The following is a 22,244-nucleotide window of genomic DNA, read 5'->3' on the forward strand; positions in this document are numbered from 1 at the left end:
AGCTTCATGAGGGAGCTGATGAGCCCACAATTAGGAGGTATGCCTGGGTCTATATCATGATGCTGTTAGGGACTCAGCTATTTGTCGATAAGTTCGGCAACCGCATTCACATTAGGTGGCTCCCATACGTAGCTAGGCTTGAGGACATGGGTGGGTACAGCTGGGGATCAGCTGCTCTTTCGTGGTTATACCAGTGCATGTGCCGCGTGGCGAACATACATGTGGTCAAGTTAGCCGGACCGTTACAGCTACTTCAGTCATGGATCTTCTGGCGGTTTTCTGGATTTAGACCCACTGGATATGTTACGTTCAGCTGGCACTTGGCCTCAAGGTGCTATTAATTTATTCTATCGTCTGCTATTATTTTGTTATATCTACGTTTATACTATTATATTACTTGGTGTTATTTTCATTTCGTGATAACATGGTCGTGTGTTGCAGGTGGTCAGGTCACAATCCTATGGTGAGCGAGAAGGGACCTCGAGTTGCGATGTGGAGGCTCAGGATAGACCTCTTACAAGATGGGGACGTAAGTATCTGAACCACTCCTTTTGATTATAATCTCTTTTAGATTAGCAAGTGTGCATGGCTAAATGATGACGGTTTGTATTCGCAGTTTATTTAGATGTCGTACAACTCTCCTGACGTTCTTCAGGTTGTGCATCCAGAGATATTGGAGCCTCAGCATAAGGCATTATGGAGGTGTGCAACAGCGCTGATATATTTTGCCGTCATAGAGTGGCACCAGATAGATCGGGTGCTATAGTAGTTTGGTGGAGTACAGCCCCGACCCCAGCCTGTCCTCGACATTGACTTCTTGATGTCGAAGGATGGCAGAGGTAGTGATCGTTGGTTCCCGTACAGCTTGCAGTTCTGGCACCTTCATTGGGAGAGCCGGGCAGATTATGTGCTTCGGTTTGATGTTATGTCAGCCCTGGTCCTTCACATGATTTTCTGGATTGGTGGGTCCAGCATGGTAAGAGATTCCTGTCACCTGAGCTGTATCTCAGTGACCCCAGAGCCATGCCTATTCTGGTCACGTAGGAGCCAACATGAGTGGAGGTGGCTCGATTAGGCCATGGCGGAGGGAGACGCCAGGGGGAGGGGTGGTGGCAGACGACGACGACGTGGTGGACGATGCAGGGTCCGTGCTGGACATGACGATGACGGCAGCCATGACGAGGATGACGACGCTGGAGATGGAGCTGGTGGTAGAGACGATAGAGGGCATTATGGTGGAGGGGGCGGTGGGATACCGGGTGGACTAGGAGGCGGTACCCCTGGCGGAGGTGGTCGAGGAGCTCATGGTGGATATTGGTATGGTTCTGGTGCGGGCGACGACTTGGGTGATGGTGGCGGGGGAGATGGAGCTGTGCGTGTAGTTTGTATGACTTATGTTGAAACTGACTTCGTGTTACATGTACTACATATATTATATGTGTTCTAAATATTATGGTTTCTTCACGCTTATCGTTGGCGTATCTCTGTAAGACCTCCAGTACCCTAGGTATCTCTAGCACCAAATCCAGTGGGTTCCGCAGGAACCCCCTCCTTCTCATGGCATCCAAGTCCAAAGATGAAAAGTGCGGAGAATACTGCTGAGTCCCAGAGCTAGAACCACTGCCAGCCCCAGCTGGATTACTCGCTGTAATGTCATTGCCACTGTCATCAGAGGTCAGGCTCCACATCATCATCGCAATCATCATCCAGCAATGCATCACCCATCCCAGCTGGTGCCCCACACTGTAAAGAAATCGGCACCCTCCCCACAATACCAACCTCTCCGCCACCACTGTAGTTGAGATCAACGGCGAACGACGGGGACGCGACAGGCTCGTCCAAAGGTGCATTTACAGGCACGGACGAAGATGCACCAACAAGTCTCGAGCTAGAACCAGCTAACGTGCCTAGAGTTTGGGTATTCCGGTTCGAACCTCCCAAGCTAGATACCACATCAACCAACTTTGCCAACAACTCAGGTGTCCTGACCTCGGAAAACTGCCGACGACAATGGAACAGGACCTGCAAATCTTCGTCACTCCCTATAATGAAAGAATCGTACTTCACGTCATCTCTAAGCACTGAGATCAGAATGCGATAGAATAACTTCTGAACCCGTTTCACGCCTTGCAGGTTGCAGCCCAAGTTTCTGTATTATAGAATTCAAGAAATCATCGAATCTCGTGTAGGTCTCATAAAAATACTCAAAGGATCTATATCAGTGAACTTCACGCCAGAGCGTGTTTTTCTCTTAATCGACCCTCTATAATGCACCAACACTACAAAACTCTCCTCACTAGCCATTTTGTCTCACTCAAATGAACTCAATTCACGTTCACACCATATTTATACACGTCTGGGGCTTCCTAATTCGAAACAGCCAATTTTGAATTATATATACATAATTCGAATCAACTAGATTTGAACTGCCTATCGAATTGCTCGCCATGTAATTCGAATCAGAGTGATTCGAATTGCCCCATGCATGATTCGAATCGGTTCGATTCGAACTACCTAGCATGCATACTCCCTCATAATTCGAACAACATTGATTCGAATTACTACTGCTTTTAGTTCGAGTTAGATTGATTTGAATTACATAAGGCAGCGTTTGGTTTGAGAGACATAGACACTGAGACATAGACACAGTGGTATATGGTGACACATGTCTGCTGTTTGGTTTGGTGAGACACAAATTTTTGAAGGACACGGGAGGACATGGAGACACTAAATTTGTGTACCTCCAATTTGGTGAGACACTGAGACACAACTTGTGAGACACTAATTTTTTACTCTTTCACCCTTATTGAGTTTTTAAAATTTGTCCTCTTATCTTCTCAATTTTTTTTTCTTTTAGATTCTACAACTAAATTTATTTTTCTATTTCTTTCAAAAAAAAATTGTACATTTAATTTTTTATTTATTTAAATTTTGATTAATCTTTAATAAATTCTCTGAGCTTTAATTTTCTATTTTTTTCAAGAACAATTATATATTTAATATTTAAATGATAATTTAAGATGGTATTAGAAGAAATAAAAATCTAATGGTGATGGCATGCATTAATGGTGGTAAAACTTGTGCTTGAATAAAGGGTAATTCAGTCTTTTTTAAATATATGTGTCTTGTTTCTTATTTTTGTCAAACACATTACATAGACACAAATATTTTATGTCCATGTCTTTAATGTTTGTGTCTCTGTGTCTATGTCTCATCATATACATCAATCAAACGGAGCCTAAAGACATGTTTTTGGTTGATCCATGTCTCATTTTTCGGTTTAGTTAAATTATGTAATATCTTATCCAAACTGGCTTACTACTGTGATTTACCCTATTTATTCATTCAAAAGTGAGTACGTCACAACAATATTTTTTAATGAGTTACAACGATATTCAGATTATGTAAAAGAAATAAATTACTACTATTTGAACGTGAAATAAATAACAACTTTGATACACATGCAATATTTTAGAAGGCAACATAACAAAGGTAATCTTGGACAAATTTAAATAAGAGTTATGCTACGTGTACTTTAAAATCAGTCACCAGTATAAAATACATATTGGAATACAAATATACATTGAAAATAAATTAAACCACACATATATTTATACATAAATACATTAGTGGTTGATTTGCTGGCTAATTTTAGTGTACAAATAACATTTTTGTTTAAATAAATAAGTGTATTAAATTACTTTAAGCAATGTCTCTTTTATCAATGAAGAGATTAAAGATTGTTTTTGTTTTACTTCAATAAAACCCTTCTTGTCTATTAGAAAAGAAAAATTGTATGGACTACTTTATTGTGAATCAAGAAGCAACAAACTCCACATTTTGACTCATTTATTTTATTTGAAAATCAATATACTTTCATCCATACCCCTCAAATAGATATATCCCACCTCCGTACAACTTACACAATCCTGCTAGTTTCTTTAAAAAAGAAGCAATAGAAACAAAAAGAATATATGTAGGAATTAAAACGAAAAAAAAAAACATAAAACCATTGAAGCCATCACCAAAATCCAAAGCCTCATAAAAATTCAAACAACCAACTAAGAAAAAAACAAATTTCAAGGAATTCCATCACCATAACCACCATTCCAATCGAATTTATATGACAACATCAGCTGCATTTTCTTTTTCTCCATGGCAAACTGTAATCACAATTTAAAACCACCTATAACTATCCAAACCTATCATTATTATAGTAAAAAGTGCATAAAATACTTAATAGAAAGTATTTTCCATAGTTGTTACTACCAAACATATCATTGCTAAACTTGAAAGAAAAAAAATCTCATACAAGAAACTTAATACAAAGTATTTTCCAGAGTCATTATTGTAATGTCTTACATACTTTTCTAGGGATTAGGCATCCTAGTCTCTTTCTCCTTTCATCCGATTCTTTATTCATCCTATAGTTTCAAGATTAAGAATTAGGCAACAAAATAAAAACCATAACAGGACACACAAATGAAAAAAATCAGAAAACAACAACGCATTTACTAAGTTTATCTGACATATATAACAAATTAGCCCCACACAAGGTTAGAAAGAGCTTCCTAGTAACATTTTAGTGTCATTGTTGGAGAGTTCTAAAGAGAATAAAACAAATAAATAAATAAACATAAAGTTCCAAAAAACAGAAAAAACAAGACAAATAATAAAAAGTAGTTGTTGCTTACATTAGTTTGTCTCCATGAGAAGATTGGTACATGTCACTAAAATTAATTGGATGGAGAAAATATCCATCGTTATGAATTGACTTTGCTTTCTCTGCTTCTTTATCCTTTAATTCTTTTACTTTCTTCCAGAATTCATCAGAATTCTTGAGACCGCAAATCTCACAGCTCTCTGACATACATCAAGTGAGAGGTTATTTAAATAATTTAAACAAAAAAATTCTATATAATTATATACATTCACATGAGAATACCTGAGTCATCAATAGAATCGCTATAAAAGCCACAAAATGGTATATGAATCTCCTCAAACTCATGAACTCGAGCATAGAAAATTCTAGGCTCGGCTGTTGAAGGGGAATTTTTTGGCACAGCCTCCCAAAAGAGGTAACGAAGAAAACCAAGCTCACCGAAACACATTATCCTTGTTCTGCCCATACTGACCAAACTTGAAATCTTGTACTCCTCTTCCTGAAAAAGCAAATATCAACAAAAAATTTTTCTAATAAAAGTAATGCACTTTGAGAAAAAAATCAATAGATTAAAAACCTTATTATCTATGTTTTTGTTGTAATGATCCATTGCCAATACATGGTAAGGATGCGTCTGTTTCAAATGAGCTTGATTCTCGGCTCTGTAGCACAAAACAATTACAGAAAAAAGGATGTATAAAAAAAATAAATTGACTAGTTAATATTAATATATTTAAATAAAATATATTGCTATGATGCACTCACTCAGTTGGCTCAGGAATATCTGAACTAGGAGGAGATTTAAAACGGTACGAGTCGGGGATTTGGAAATCTTTGTCATATAGATTACTGGCAGGGAACGCCATAAATTGCTCATAACCAGGCCAATAAGAAGTGTCACTGCTTCAAACAAAAGAGTATGAGATGTTTCCAACTAAACATAAAAGCAAAAGCAAAAAAAGAAAAAGTGCTCACTTGGGTTCTGGATCCATGTCAGAATTTTATGCCTTGAAACCTGAAAACAATTACTACTTTAAAATTCTAAAAACATATAACAAACCTGCAATAAAAGATACATTCATATTAACAAATTAAAACTTGAGAACTGATATCAATAAAAGCTTCAAACATTGCAATGAATCTGTTACCTGAATGTATTGGCTATAGCAGATTGGCATACATAGCTTAGTTAGCATTTATAATTGATAGTTAGTCACTAGTTAGCATATTCAATTAGTCTAAGATATTTATCATGTAAGTTGGTATATAAAGCAGGGTTTGCTAACTGATTCTGTTAGCTTCCCATTTTATCCGTGTCACTTTCTCTCTCTACCAAAACAGATTTCAGAGCCTTCTCTCCACTTTCTCTTTCCATTCTTCTTCATCGTTCAAACTCTGCAACCCCCCTTTCCAGCTTCCGTTTTCACAGAATCTAATGTAAACAAATAATTCAAGAATACATGGTTATTAAGTCAAAAGAAACTAAAACTATATTTCTTTAAATATTCATCGAAAAATTTGTAATACAACACAGATTTTTTGTCCAGTACCGGAACAAAAGAAAATAAGAAAATATGAGTAATGTGATGTTTTCATAAAAATTAACATCAAACCTTTAATTCCACAGTAAACACATATGCACAGAATCAATATATTTTATTATTGTTTTTGAAAAGCAAAATGTCTAGGTCAACATAAAGGGAACAAATCATAAACATAACAAAGTGCATCATATGTTCCAGTGTAAAGACATACTTCTGCTGTTCTAGAGTGCCAACAGAATCCCCTTCTCTATGTTACATACTGAATTATCATAGAATTTCTAAATAGCAAATACCCCTTACAGATAAAATACCACAACTTCCAAATTTTATTCCATTCCATAGGATTAGGTGACTATCCCCAAACCCACACCCCATTATCTTGATCAATTTAGCAGGAAAATAACATTCAGAGTCATATGGATCAATTCATTTGATATACATCGATAAATTCTTTTTCCTCTCATATTTGTTTCATTCATGGACAGATTTTGCCAATAAATAGACTACACAATTCGAGTATTTGACAACCACATCTTAGCAACACACCACAAATATCATGAATCAAACCGTAGAATTGAAGTAAGTAACACAAGAAAAAAACTAGAATATACAGATAACAATATTAAAATATACAGAACAATTAAAATACACAGATAAAAAATGGTGAATGAAGAGAAATGGGTTAAAAAATCCCAAAAATGGTGTTTTTCAGATATCAAAGAAAAAAAGATCCAAATGGGTCGTGATGTTACGTTCTCTTTCTCTTTATCTTCTCTATGTTGCTCTACCGTAGGCGGAGGTAGACGCCACCACCTTTCTCTCTTATATATACTTCTCTTCTATTTCCATCTTTCCCATTTCCATTTTTCTAATTAAAAAAATAATTGCAAATTGAGTGTACAATATGTACAATGCACTAAATTTTTGGCCTAATATGAATAAAATGAACATTGTAACACTATTGGAAAATATAACACTAATGTCTAATGATTATATATCTAATACTGAATCAAAGATCCTTAAACCCCATTGTACACATTGTACAAATATTCCATTGACTCTATACCTTCTCTTCCACATAATACGAAATAGTTTCTATAGATTTTTAGACTCGTAAAGAATTTAACTTAATTAATTGGAAGAAAATATAGACACATAATATCAAATATAATAGTATTCAACAAAATCTGACAAATTTTTATCTGTAAATTACTTTAAAAACCTTCAAAGACTTTTATCTTTGGCTGCTCTAAATATATTTTGATTGTTGTCATCCCCTTCTCTATTTTCTTATCCCAATAATAACTGGTTGAATTAGCTTTAGGAGTATGCTGGTTTTGAGGTTGAGCCATTCATAAATCATACTTCATCTCTCTCACCAATAGTCTCCAAATGAACACAAAACATCCTTAAATATAAGGTGACTTTTTAAATTGACGTGGCTAAATATTTGGTTATTTTAAATTTTCATTTGATTGTAAAATATAATAATGTAAAACACGTATCCTAAGTACAAAAAAAAGGTTGAAAAAAAAAAACTCATTAGACATAAGAATATGCCTTACTCTATTTGAATAAACCAGGCTACTTAACCAGTAATTTTTTTTAATGTAATTCGTGTATAACATTTGACAATAATAAGTATCAAACTATTTTAACTTTCCATTTTGATCACAAATTATGCTAATTAATTACATCAAAAATCCTGAAAATGTTTGATTCATCTGAGAAGTAGGAAATGTTTATGCAGAAATTAAAATAATGTAAAAAGGAACATTGTTCCAAGATTATATTATGAAAGAACTACCAATGAGTCAATCACAATCTATATTGGGAATCTGAAGTTCTGAACATCTTAGCAAAAGTATAATAATTATCCTTCACCACCAAACTATGAAGCCACGTGTCATTTCAAATAGGCATCCAAACTGAAGTAGCATTAGCATGTGCATGTCACGTGCCTTTTGAGTTTGAGATGGCATGGCATTTTTTCCTTCTTAGAGTTATGCATCTCAAGATATGAAAATGTTTCTAATAATCTATATCTGAATCTAGACAAGTTAGATATTTTTCTTAGTAGGCAGGGTACAAGAAAAGAAGAAAATTGAAATAAACTCGAGACAAAGTCCAACAACTAATATTTGAAATACTATCTTAAAAGTCAAAACCATAAACTTTTGAAGTGGGAAATACAAAGGGACAAAAAATACACATTCATTCCCACTTGTAATGTCATCAAATTAAGTATAATACGATTAATACCCATTTGAAGGGGCAAGTGTTGTTGAATCTTAACCCTCCTTACTGCACAAATATTATTTTCATCAACCACAGCAGGCCGACTTTTGAGCGGCTTGGCCACCACCGGCAGCCTGGTCCGGTTGGTTGATCTTTGACTACTCAAGTATATTTTGATTGTTGTCATCCCCTTCTCTATTTTCTTATCCCAATAATAACTGGTTGAATTAGCTTTAGGAGTATGCTGAGTATTCCTTAGTCAATATGCATTGTTTCAAACAATCTCAGTGTAAGTATTGGATTTCAAATTCTAACAGTTAATTCATCTTGAGAAATGATGGCAAGCCACAATAGCTGGTTTTGAGGTAGAGCCATTCACAAATCATACTTCATCTCTCTCACCAATAGTCTCCACATGAACACAAACCATCCTTAAAATGATGAAACCTATTTGAATCCCTTACAATGATCTCTCTTTGAACAAGCTTTGATATAAGCTTTATTGCTGCATGACAGTTTACACATGCTCTAAGATTCTTTATGATTCTAAGCGTCGTTCCAGGAGCAGTACTAATTAGCCCATAAGCAATTGCAATCCTCTCACTATGAACACAAAGATTCTCCTCCTTCTCTTCATAATTCAGATCATGCAGAACAGAATCTGTATGAGCAACAAACCCAATCTCTTTCAACCTTTTCTCCAATCTCTGAAGCTCATTGAAGATTTCCTTGGTCCTTGGATGCGACTTATCGCCTACATGAAATGCCTGCAGTTTCCCATTGATTTCAATTAAACTGAATCCAAGGTCTTTATTTAACCCTTTTTCCTTCATAAGAACACGAACACGTGCAACGCAATCCCACATACGCGAGGAAGCATAGAGATTAGAGAGTTGTACATAGTGTCCTGTGTTATAAGGATCCAATGAGAATAGCTTGTTTGCTGCATATTCTCCCATTGTTACATGGCGATGGATCTTGCATGCACTCAGAAGTGCTCCCCAAACACTCACACCAGGTTCAATTGGCATTGTCATAACAAAAGCAAAAGCTCTGTCTAGATAACCTGCGCGCCCCAAGAGGTCAACCACACATGAATAATGCTCATTGCGAGGCTCAATTCCGAAGTCTCTCATGCAATGGAACAGCTCCCAACCCTGTTTTACAAGGCCAGAATGATTGCATGCTGTGAGAAGCCCGATAAAGGTGACATCATTTGGACAAACCCCTGCTTGTTTCATTGCTTGGTAAAGACAAATTGCTTCCCAGCCTTGACCGTGTAATCCATATCCCATAATCATTGCACTCCAGACAACAACATCCTTTTCAGATGTACGATCGAATACCCTGCGAGCAAATTCTACACTTCCACATTTTGCATACATGTCTATGAGGGTGGTGTTAACAAAGATGTCAGTTCTATATTTACTCGCAGTAACATAGTCATCCATCCATTGTGCTAATCCAATGGAACCAACTTGTGCACAAGCTAAGACTGCAGATCTAACAGTGACAGAATCTGGTCGTATATTTCTTCTGATCATGTCGTGAAATAGTTGTACTGCTTTCTCGGCATGACCATTTTTTGCATAACCAGATATCATTGCATTCCACATAATCACATTATTCGTCTCCATTTGATCAAAGAAAGATCTTGCAACTGTCACCTGACCACATTTTGCATACAATGCTATAAGCGAAATATGCAAATCGGACTCATCTTCAAGACCCATTTTGATGATACAACCATGAAGAGATCTTCCTTGCTCCAGGTCATCCACATCAGTATAAGCCCTCAGAATACTTACCAGAGCAATCCAATCAGGTTTCACATCGGTTTTTCTCATTTGATCAAACAATCTCAAAGCTTCCATAGCTTCCCCATTCTGCGCATATCCAGAAATGATCGAAGTCCATGAAACAATAGTTCTATCACACAACCTATTAAACACCACTCTTGCATTACCAATCTGACCACTCTTGCATTACCAATCTGACCACTCTTGCATTACCAATAGATCTTACAAATGACTCAAATTTGTAGGGTCTTTGAGATAATCATTATGAATAGCTTATCTATTTGCTGGATCCGACGTCATTAATCAATTACAAATTTTATAATAAATTAAGACAAATATCATTCCAAAAATAATGTAACACTTGAGTGAAAAATAAACTGACACTGAACATAGTTGGGAGTCACCACCTCTTGTGGTCAGGTCGTTGATCAATTAACATTTTAGCTACCAAGTTCAACTTCTATTTGTGCATGAAACTTTTTTCGATTAGATTGGACTCTCCGAGAAAACAAAACATAAATAATTTTGACACAAATATGCAAGAATTTAAACATACAAGACATCGAAGTCATACAACCCATCTGTCGCAATTTCTACAGTGAAACACTAACTAATTGCATAATTATTACCTCTTACGAACTACAAATCCTGAACTACACGGCTACTCAGTCTTCCTAACTTAACAAATTTAGCGCAAACATATTTAACTTCAATAACTTAAACTATAATCTACCAAAGTCTATGCCACACTATTTAACAGTTTCATATCACTCCAATTACTACTATTATAATTATCATCATTATTTTAATAATAATTATTATCATTATTATTATTATTATTATTATCAGCAATAATATTCTTATCATTGTACTTTTTGCTGCTCTAAATCTAATTCTTCCTGTATTCACTTATATTTCCATAAGTATTGTTTTTTTTATAACACCTCATTCGGCTTCATCCTGTTCTTATCTACCCAAAAATTCAAAACAATCTTTTCTGGAGTTAACCCTAGATATTTTTAATCTTTTGGGCTCTAAAACTATGAATTGAAACCTTACCCACATTGCTACAAAAAAATCACTTCAGCCCAACAAAAACATCCCAAGAGAGAGAAATCATCATCATTAACATAAGTTCTGCTAAATGCTATTCACTAGGGGTGCACATGGGTCGGGTGAAGTCGGGTTTGATGTGACACAGACCCGATCCGAAATATACACCGAATCTATTTATTAGACCCGAACCCGGCCCTAGACCTGATGAAACCAATACACTTTCGGACCAAAATTATACCGGGTGAAAACCGGACCGTTAACATTACATTATGTTGATACCTTCTTGTAAACTAGCATGTAAAAATATCCAAATTTTCAAAGCTCCAACCATTAGTTAACATGGTAAAATTCACTTAGAAAAATATAACAAGAACCAACCATTCTTCAAAATTAAAGCATAATCACAATCAATATTAAATCATAACTACAATCAATACTAATATTGTCTAATAATACCAAATATTTAAATCAATACAAATAACACAATCTTATGTATTAGTCTAAAATCTTATGCATTCTAAACATAAAACATTAACTTATAGTCTTATAATGACTAATAACATAAAATATTAAGGTTTACAATACTTAAATTCCACGTAAGAATAGTCATGATCCATCACTAATAACACAAAATATTAATTGTGTATGATGACCGGGCCACCGGACCGACTTCGGGTGACCCGAGTTATGGCCCGGACCCGACCCGAAATAATGACCGGGTTTATTTTTGAGACCCGTACCCGACCCTAAACCCGATGAAATCACTCCAAATTAGTTCCTAAAGTGTTCGGGACCGGGTCGGGTCGGATCTGTGCACCCCTACTATTCACGACAAGAACACATAACCATGTGTTTCATCCAAACCCACATTTTTACCAAAGTCAGTGTCTGAACTCTGAAGCATGCGTTTGTTTTTGGGGTAGGATATGGAGACATGGACAACACTTTTAGAAGCAGAGATATGGACAGTGAATATATTATATTCGAGACCGTTTTTTATACTTTTGTGTCCACTCTTTCATGAAGAACAATGATGAACACGGAATTTAGAATAGTGGATACAGACAATTTTATAAATTTTGTTTTTCTTTTTGTCCACTATTACCTCCTTCTTATTTTTTCTATTGCGTTGTTCAGAGATATTTTATATGCAAAAATTAATTATTTTTTCATGTAAAAATGGATTATTTTAAAATTAATTTTTTATTTAAAATTAATTTGACTTATTAACTTAAACAAAATTTTTTATTAATCAAACTCAAATTTATTTTTTTTGTTAATCTTAACTATATGTATTCCTACATATTAATAATAAATTTTAAAATAAAATAATTATATTTATAAATTTTATTTTAATATAAATACTAATATATTTTTTATTAAAATTTTTTGCCTCTTCAAATATTTTTTTCAAGTTTATTAAAATTTTTTGCCTCTTTAAATATTTCTTTTAAGTTCTGTCTGTACTCCTACATACTCTCATTTTTTATTAAATTAATTTATATTGATGTAAAAAATTTAATTTATATTGATATAAAAAATTTGGAATCACAAAATTATTTTAGTCATTTAATATAATATTTAATGTTTCCGTATAGTACTTTAGAATCTCTCATTAGGTTCAGTTGGACCCAAATACTGGCCATAAGTGTTATAGTCAGCGTAGATTTTGAGTAAGCCATAAACTGACCTATACTTGTATATGTATTGGAAAGTCTCCCTTAACAATTGCTCTATCCGTTTGTCATATAGTAATAACATTCTTGAAAGCCCAGTTTTAAGCTGAGGCCAAAAATAAAATAAAAACATTATAAATGAGATTTATAACCCAGAATGCATTTTGGCATGTTGTAATCTCTAAATATTGATTCTAGATCTCACAACACCTATCAATACATGGTGCATACATGATACTTAGAAAAAAAAAAGTTAAATAATATAATTATAACATAAATAATATTTTTTCCAAAAAAATCACCTTTCTAAAACAAAGAATTTATATTTACATATGGAAAATCATCAAGAATTTGATTTCGTCTCGTAATCACTTCCTGCAGCATAAGTTCCCAGTACATCGTAGATGGTAAGAAAGAAATTTATAATATTGTAAAACTACAAAATTATACTTAAAGTTGATTTAAATTTAATAATTAACAGTATCAAATCAGTTAGATTATTTTTTTATCAACACTGGAGGTAGGTTTATTTGTTGTAATTTTTTAGTAGGAGTATATAGTATATAAAGTATAATAATTCAATAAATATTTTTTTAAAAAATTTTTTAGTTTCTTCGAGATGAGAAGAACTAAAAAATATTTGTTGAGTTATTACACTTTATATACTATGTATTATTTATGTACTCCTACTGAAAATATTGACTAATAAACCTACATCTACTATAATAATAAAAAATAAAAAACAATTATTAACTCAACAACTTAACAATTTTTTTATTTAAAAATTTTAATGAAATTTCTATTTGAAAACTTTTCTAAAATTTTTTAATGGAAATTGTGTAGAGAATTAGACTGATGGAAAGAATGCAACTCACGGAATAAGTCATGGAAATAATGCAACTCATGCAAATTATTAGAAAGCTCAAACTATACTAACGTTAAAACTAATTCTAATAATCAAAGTAAGAAACAATTATGAATTTAATAACAATTCAAATTAGACTCTGACTCCAAAAGAAAAGTCCAAAAAAATTCAAGAGCCAAACAATAACAAAACAAATGTATAACTTAGTTAAATAATATAATTATAACATAAATAATATTTTTTTTTTCAAAAAAATCACTTTTCTAAAACAAGAATTTATACTTACATATAGAAAATTCATTAAGATTTTGATTTTGTTTCGGAATCATTTCCGGCAGTATAAGTTCCAGAACATTGTAGATGGATAATGAAAAAAATTCATAGTGTTATGAAACTATAAAATTATACTTAAAGTTGATTCAAATATAATAATTAACAGTATCAAATCATTTAAATTATTTTTTTATCAACAATAGATGTAGATCTATTTGTTATAATTTTTTAGTGGAAGTACATAATATATAAAGTATAATAACTCAATAAATATTTTTTAAGAAATTTTTCGTTCTCTTCAAAATGAAAAGAACTAGAAAATATTTTACATAAGATATATTAAACTTATATTCTTCAAATAAAAAAATACTTAACAATAGATTAATATAATTTTCTTAATTATATATTGATTTAGAATTTTATACCCACACGTTTCTTTAAGCGCAATAGTATTTTTTAAATATTCTCCCCTCGTGTCATTTTTTATTATTTTATATTTTTTATTTAAAATAACAATTTATATAAAAAAGAGGTAATTTCGTCATTTATAAAAAAAATATTAGAAAGGACGATTTTAAAATAAAATGCAACGTTAAGGACAATTCTAAATAAAAAATTATATCAGGAATGATTTTGATTCTGATCCTCAACGTTAGGAACCAAAACAATACTTATCCCTTATAGAAATAAAAGTTAGTATTAATATATAATTTTATTTCCGATCACGTCACATCAATTTTATATACATTTTTTTCTTAATAGTAAAATATGAATTTTTATAAAATTTTATGCAACCATGAATAAATCGTGGGCCTCTGTCAAATTTTATGTGAGACTATAGTAAACTATAAAAATTTTGTGTGGATAAAATACCTCACTCAAAATCTACTCGAATCTCATAATTTACTAACGCAGGTCCATGCTATTTTTGTCATAAATCATGGGTTTTTTCATGGCTTTATGTGTATTTGTAAAATTTTTCAAATATCGATTATTTATATTAAATATTAGAAGACAAAATAATATATAATATTTTTTTAGAATAATATGATAATTTTGATGTTGATATAATTTATATAAGTAAATTACTCTTATTATAACTTTATAAATCGTTGTAAGAGAAGCAAGTATCACTACAGGACAAGCGGTGTTTGGCGGCGGTTTAAGAGCCGAATTGCGGCGGTTTTGAACCGCCGCTAAACAGATTGTCAGCGAAACAGCAATCGCAGTGCATAAGGGCGCGGGAGTTACATTTGGCGGCGGTTACTACCAACCGCTGACATAACCGCCGCAAATCAGTGATTTTACGTCCAGAGCCTTAGATGCGGTTTATAACCGCTGCAAGGATCGTATTTAAGGAAAGATAAAACCACTAGGCTCCAGACATTTCTTGTCCTTCCTCCTTGCAGCCTCAATTGACTTTGTTGAATTATCAACATAAGATTATTATTATTATTATTATTATTATTATTATTATTATTATTATTATTATTACTACTATGGTGTATGGTGGGACGAATCCAGAAACATTATCATAGGAGTCAATAACATATATAATATTAAAAAATTATGCAAAAAAATTATATAATGTAAGATGTATATATTACTAAAATAAACTGATAGAGAATATATTTTAAAGTACAAAAAATATGTGTGTATTTTTTACTAACGAAGTAGTCGATTTTTCGTATTATAAAATTCATTGATAATAGAATCTGTGTCAATTTTTTCAGCAATTTTCTTTTCAATATAATTAAAAGATAATTATCAAGAAATTCATCTTTCATTTTGTTTCTGAATTATTCTTTATAATATTTATAACTGAAAAAGATCTCTCAATTGTAGCAGTTGAAACAGAAAAAATTAATACCAAATGAATCAAGAAAGACGATCACAAAAAGAAAAAGAACCCACTTTATGAAATTTAAAAAATTTTATTTAATTTAAAAATAATAATAATAATATCTTTTTCATATTTTTTTAATATTGTTACTTACTTTTTAGATATTAGAAATCATTAATATTTAGGTTGGACTTGACTTTTATTTATACTATATTAAATATTAAACAATTTTTAAAAAAAATTAAACCATACTTAATAACTTATTATTATTAATTTTTCTAAAAAAAAGTTGGGGTCGATACCTCCACTCGTCCTCGTATGTCCGTCCTGGGTATGTGAAATACTAGTGTAAGAAAAATTAGTAATTTTTTCAAACTTTGAATGATAAATAATACAATTTCTCTCAAAATAAATGTATTGGGTAATTGCTACGAAGCATGAACACTTTGCTGAATTGTGGTGTCCGCGTGTCGGACACATTTTGGACACGACACTCACCAACACTCGTCCGACACGCGTGTATGCGCTGTCCAAACTGTGTCTTAATAAAAAATAAAAAAATTTATCGGACACGCTTGGACACACTTAAATATCATCACGTGTCAGCGTGTCCAGTCTTATTCTTAACATATATTCTTGAAATAAATTTATATATAGTTTATATTATTATTTATTAAAATAAAAAATATTTTAAGTATTTGATATAATTAAAATAAGACATTAAAATTAATTAAAAAAATTAATGTATATTTTAATATTTTAATATTAAAATATCATTACGATTTATCTAAAAAAAACACTTTATATTTTATATGTATGCGTGTTTTCATATCTTATAAGATTTTAAAATTCACGTGTCGATGTATCCCATGTCGTGTCGTATCCCGTATCGTATTTCACGTCAATGCACGTGCATCATAGGATAATTGGGAGTCAACCTTAGCTTTTAAACTACATTTTAAATATAATAAGCTTTGAATTTCATTTTTGAGAATCTCATTTCTGTTATTGCAATTGGTCCAAGTAATATTTTTCCAGATAAGTATATTATTCCAAACACATAAATATTTATTTCTTTAAGGGTACGTAGTCTGATCTTTTTTTTTGGGAAGTCAACCTATAAAGTCTTCTATATTTCTATATATACATACATAATAAGCATCTATTTTATCTTGTAACTTGGCTAATTCTGATTCAAGTCTTATTTAACTGAAAGAAGAGAGAATGGGAGATGGAAGAGCATCGTCATCGGTAGCCATAGGAATAGATCTGGGAACAACGTACTCGTGTGTTGCAGTGTGGCGCAATGATCGAGTGGAGATCATAACTAACGACCAAGGGAACAGAATAACACCTTCTTGTGTTGCATTCACTGATACTCAAAGAATGATTGGAGATGTTGCTAAGAATCAAATTGCTTCCAACCCTACCAACCCGTCTTTGGTAACTATCTCAATCTATCTACTTATTATATTACATACATTTATTTATTTTCATGTCAAAATGTATGTTAACATTGTTCTTCATTTCCATAATTTGATAGTATTTTCAGGCTATTAAGCTAAGCATGCAGCTTACCAATTTGTTATTATTATTACTTTTCACTTTTTCGTATATTTCAATAAGTTTTACTAATAAAAATCCTATTTTTGCCTTTCTTTTAATTTTGAAATATATTTGTCCCATTTACTATATTTAAAAAATGTTAATTTCTTTTTTCTAAAACATTTATCTCCAATAATGATATAATTTTAAGAAAAATAAAAAAGTATAGTATTAACTATATATATTAATCGAAGTTTATTTTTCCACGTACAAATTAAAGGTAATTTTCTTTTATTCACATAATTTTTTATATTATCAAGAATTCAAGATACTTTTTTTGTTTTCTTTGGTAGTAAAAACATTATTGTGAAATATAAAAAATTTAATTTTAAAACATTTAAGATTTATAATATAAATTTAATTTTGATTTCTGTTTAATATAAAATAATTTTATACATACATTTAATTACGTAATATCACATCAATTAATTACCATAATTGTTTTTTATATTGATTATGTAAATAATCATAAAAAACACATATAATTGAACAACTGTGTAAAATATAATTTATATTATTACTATATTAAAATTAACCCTGACAATTTATTTTTTAAATAAAAATATTATCTATATATTAAAAATTAGTTATTATATATTTATATAAAATAGATGCATTATTTAATTTATTTTTAAATATATTTTTTTAACCAAAATTTTTTTATACGTAGATAGTATTTTTATTTAAAAATATAAAAATGATTGTGTTACTCTAGGTTATGAAGAAGTGGTGTGTTTTAATTTAGTATAGAAATATTGGAGGGTCCGATTTGTATATTTAATTTTTTTAATATTAAAACACAAATCAAAGAGTTAGATTTGTGTAAGTTCACAAATCGGATGATCGATTTTATGTTTTAAAATTAAAAAAAATTAAAATTCACAATAGGAGGATGAATTTTGTGTTACTTCACAAATGGTAGGGTAGGTTTTTTGTTTTAAAAATTAAAAAAAAATTAAACTTCACAAATTGAACCTCTAATTTATGATCTCCATATAAAAAAAAACACATTAAACTTTACACATTATTAAAAAACACTATTATAAATTCAATGTCAAAATTAAAAAGCTAATTTTGGTGACTGTTTTGAGTTGTTTCAATTTTTATCTTACAAACTCAAAGAGGTTAATTGGTAGGAAGTTTAGTGACCCTCATGTCCAGAATGACATGAAACTCTGGCCATTTCAAGTTATCAATGTTGATGACATTCCAACGATTGTTGTTGAGCACAAATGTGAGAAAAAGTTTTCATTACATCAATGATCTTAGCAAAGATGCGCGAAATCGCAGAGCAATATCTTGGAACACAAGTAAAGAATGCGGTTATTACCGTGGTTGTTTATTTTAACGACTCTCAGCGGCAAGCCACCAAAGATGCCGGCCTTATCGCCGGCCTGAACGTAATGAGCATACTCAACGAGCCAAGTGCCGCAGCAATTGCTTATGGCCTCGACACTAAAGATCACTTCCATGGAATCAGAACTGTCTTCGTGTTTGATTTTGGCGGTGGTACTTTGGATCTTACTCTTCTCACAATTGACAACAGTGGAAACATAACCGTCATGATCCATGGCGGAGACACGCATCTCGGTGGCCAGGATTTTGATGCTGCAATGGTTGAATTCTTTGCAAGTGAGTTTGAGAGAGAGAACAGGATTGACCTTAGAAGAAACAAAAGAGCCATATGCAGGTTAAAGGCTGCTTGCGAGAGAGCAAAGAGGAATCTCTCTTCAACAACTCAAGCCTCCATTGAGCTAGATTCTCTGCTTATAGAATGAGGAGTGTGATCGAAGATGAAGCCATTGCTTCAGAGCTCTCTACACAAGACAAGGAAAGGATCAACGGAACTGTTGATTATGCATTGAAATGGGCTAATAAGAGTGCTTTTGCAACGTTGCATGAGTTTAAAGAGGTACAGAAAGGTCTTTCAAGTGTGTTTGATCCAATTATTTTAAAGATCATTGATGCTCGTGGCAGTCAAAGTGGAAGACTAATCTTGAAGAAATACAACTTTGAGGTAATAGGCAGCATTGTCAATGGGGTCGTTGGGGTGGCTCAGTTGGTTTCTACTGTGTGTTCTATTATCCAACTAATACAAAACATATCATCATGAAATCGGTTGTCCTAAAATTTTATGTATTTCTTTAGGTAGTTTTGGAACTCTTAGGATGAGAGGTTCCTAGTTTGCCTTTTTCTTTTGTTCTGTCTTTAACTCTTGCTGCTTTTGGGTTCTTTGAACCCCGTTTATCACAAAATAAATAAATAAATAAATAAATAACTCCATTAGAGATCTATTTTCCTGCTACTAGAAGTATTTGTGAGAATGAGGACCTTTTGAAGAGAATGCGATCAAGAATTATTTTTACTGATGTGATATTACGTAATTAGATATATGTATAAAATTATTTTATATTATCAGTACATTAAAATTAAATTCAATATTTTATGAAATAAAGTTTTTATTACTTAATGTTTGGGATTAATTTTTTTTATTAAAATCATAATAACCTTTGAAATAATTGCTTGTATATATACTTTGTAAGGTAATTTCAAATTATTTAATTTGTTCGGCTTACAAGATATTTTAGTTATAATTTATTTTGAGATATTTTTTCAAACAGGGTTTTAGTATTAATTTCCCCAAACAACTTTTTTGAGTAAACATAGTCTTACTCTTAGATTATCCCAATATGGTAAATCATAATTTGAATCTTCTTTTCTTCTTCTTCTTCTTAAAATAAATTAAAGGAATTGTCCATATTTTAAATGTTATAATTTATATCAATAAAATAACATTGGGTCTAATAAAAAAAATGTATGTTTACCAATTAAAACACACACATATATTTTGTTGTTCATCAAGAGGAGAGGTAATGAGGCCTATATATATATTTGTATGGTTCTATTTATTATTTTGTTTTGTACGTTTATTCTTGTTAATTAATCATTCTTTTACAATACCGTAACTAACATTGTAATTAAGAGTTTAGTCAACATTCTTCATTTAAGATTTAACATTAAAATAAAATATTCAAAATTAAAAATAATACAAATATTCAAAATTCAAGTTAAAAAACATCTAAAAGTGACATAAGGTAAAATTAACTTAGACTTTATAATTTAATAGTTAAAATTTAAGATTTACAATTTAAAATTAAAATTGGTCGTCTGGAGGTGATGACCGTAGTATTGATTGGTGTCCAATGCTGTAGAATGATAGAGGAAATTGTTGTAACGAGAAAAAAATTAGGAAAAAGGATAAATTAATCCTTGAGTTTTTATTTCGTAGATAAATTTGTTCCTGAAAATCTAAAAATATAAAAACGCTTTTTATTATTTAAAACGTGTGGCAGATTGATCATTCCGTGTAAAATGCTCTTCTAGATATAACGGAGACGGGTGATGTGTCGCTTAATTGGCATGTATTGGATCTAGACCACCGTAACGGTGTACAGGTAAAAAGGTGGATTGAGGTTAGGAACAAATGCGTCTCTGGATAAAAAGACGACGTCGTTTTTAATTTTCTGTTTGTCCTGTATCTTCAAATAGAACTCATTTGCCATTATTGTTGTTTATTTCTGTGAGTAGTTGAAGATGGTGGTATCGTACAATGTTAAATGGCTAATGACAGAACTTCATCTAACACACGATGTGTTTCACTGTCGCCAATCATAAAATGCATGGAAACTGCATAAGAGAAGGACGAGATTGCTGAATACTAATGATTTTGTAGTATTATTATTGTTTATTATTTTGTTTTGTACGTTTATCTTTGTTAATATATAATAATTCTTTTACAACACCACTTGCACGAAATGCAGACATTATTTCAAGTTCAACTCTCTCTATAATTGCAAGCTCTTAGAGAAGGAACAAATAATACTGTTTCTTCAATTATATATTTTTTCATACATGTAGACTATTTTATTTTTAGTTATTATTAATGTTATTTTAATCACAACTAACACAGTACAGTTGCATTATTAATTAACTTGATGATATTTTAGTTTACTAAGGTCACATGCAATGAAGGCAAACAATAATGTTGCCATCTTGGTAAACTCAACGGTACGTAGCGTAGAGAAAACAATGAACCCCACATGCACGTCTATACATCTTCCTCATCGTCCACCTAGCATCCGCTAAAATTGAAAGTGTCAGTCTTTTTCTCTTTCAAAACGGTGAAGGACGATGAAGTTAGTTTCATATCTAAATTTAATTAAAGAAAAAAAATTAAGATTTGATTAAATTTTAGGTGTATATTACGGTGGTTATATATAGTTGCCTAATTTATTAAAAAAAGATAAAAATTAATATTTAATTTAAAAATATAAAAATATATTTTTTAAAATATCTAAAACTTAACATAAAAGACAAGTTCGACACCAAATTTATAAATACGAAACAATTTGTCTAAATTTTATTATAAAAATAATTTGTTCATCTATTTTTTTGAAAGTCAACCTATAAAGTCTTCTGTATTTCTTTGGCTGCAATTAGTCCAAGTGATTTTAGTGTAATATTTTTCATTTCAATAAAAAATATCTTTAAAAAACAAATCTACTTACTTGTTAAGTATATTCCAAAATCCAAACACAATAACAGTGAGGGTAGTCTTTTTTTTTTTACTTTTTTCTTTTAATCAACCTATAAGTCTTCTGTATTTGACTATTTTCTATATA

The 22,244-nt window shown here is 31.5% G+C and overlaps 1 protein-coding gene across 3 annotated transcripts in view; it reads right to left on the reverse strand.

Annotated features, from left to right (window-relative positions):
- Positions 1–6,995, reverse strand: part of LOC107486972 (uncharacterized) — a 38,004-nt gene extending 31,009 nt beyond the window's left edge. For 2 of the 3 annotated variants that reach the window (XM_052260015.1, XM_021141322.2), the window contains exon 1: positions 5,639–5,788. In XM_052260015.1, the coding sequence (XP_052115975.1) occupies positions 5,639–5,655 (17 nt within the window). In that variant the 5' untranslated portion in view covers positions 5,656–5,788. Of the gene's footprint in view, positions 1–5,638; positions 5,789–6,959 lie in introns of those variants that run through there. The other variant, XM_052260014.1, reaches the window with a different exon arrangement.
- Positions 6,996–22,244: the final 15,249 nt, after the last annotated feature.

The sequence above is a fragment of the Arachis duranensis genome, chromosome 4 (genome assembly GCF_000817695.3).
Source record: "Arachis duranensis cultivar V14167 chromosome 4, aradu.V14167.gnm2.J7QH, whole genome shotgun sequence".
NCBI classification, from domain to species: domain Eukaryota; kingdom Viridiplantae; phylum Streptophyta; class Magnoliopsida; order Fabales; family Fabaceae; genus Arachis; species Arachis duranensis.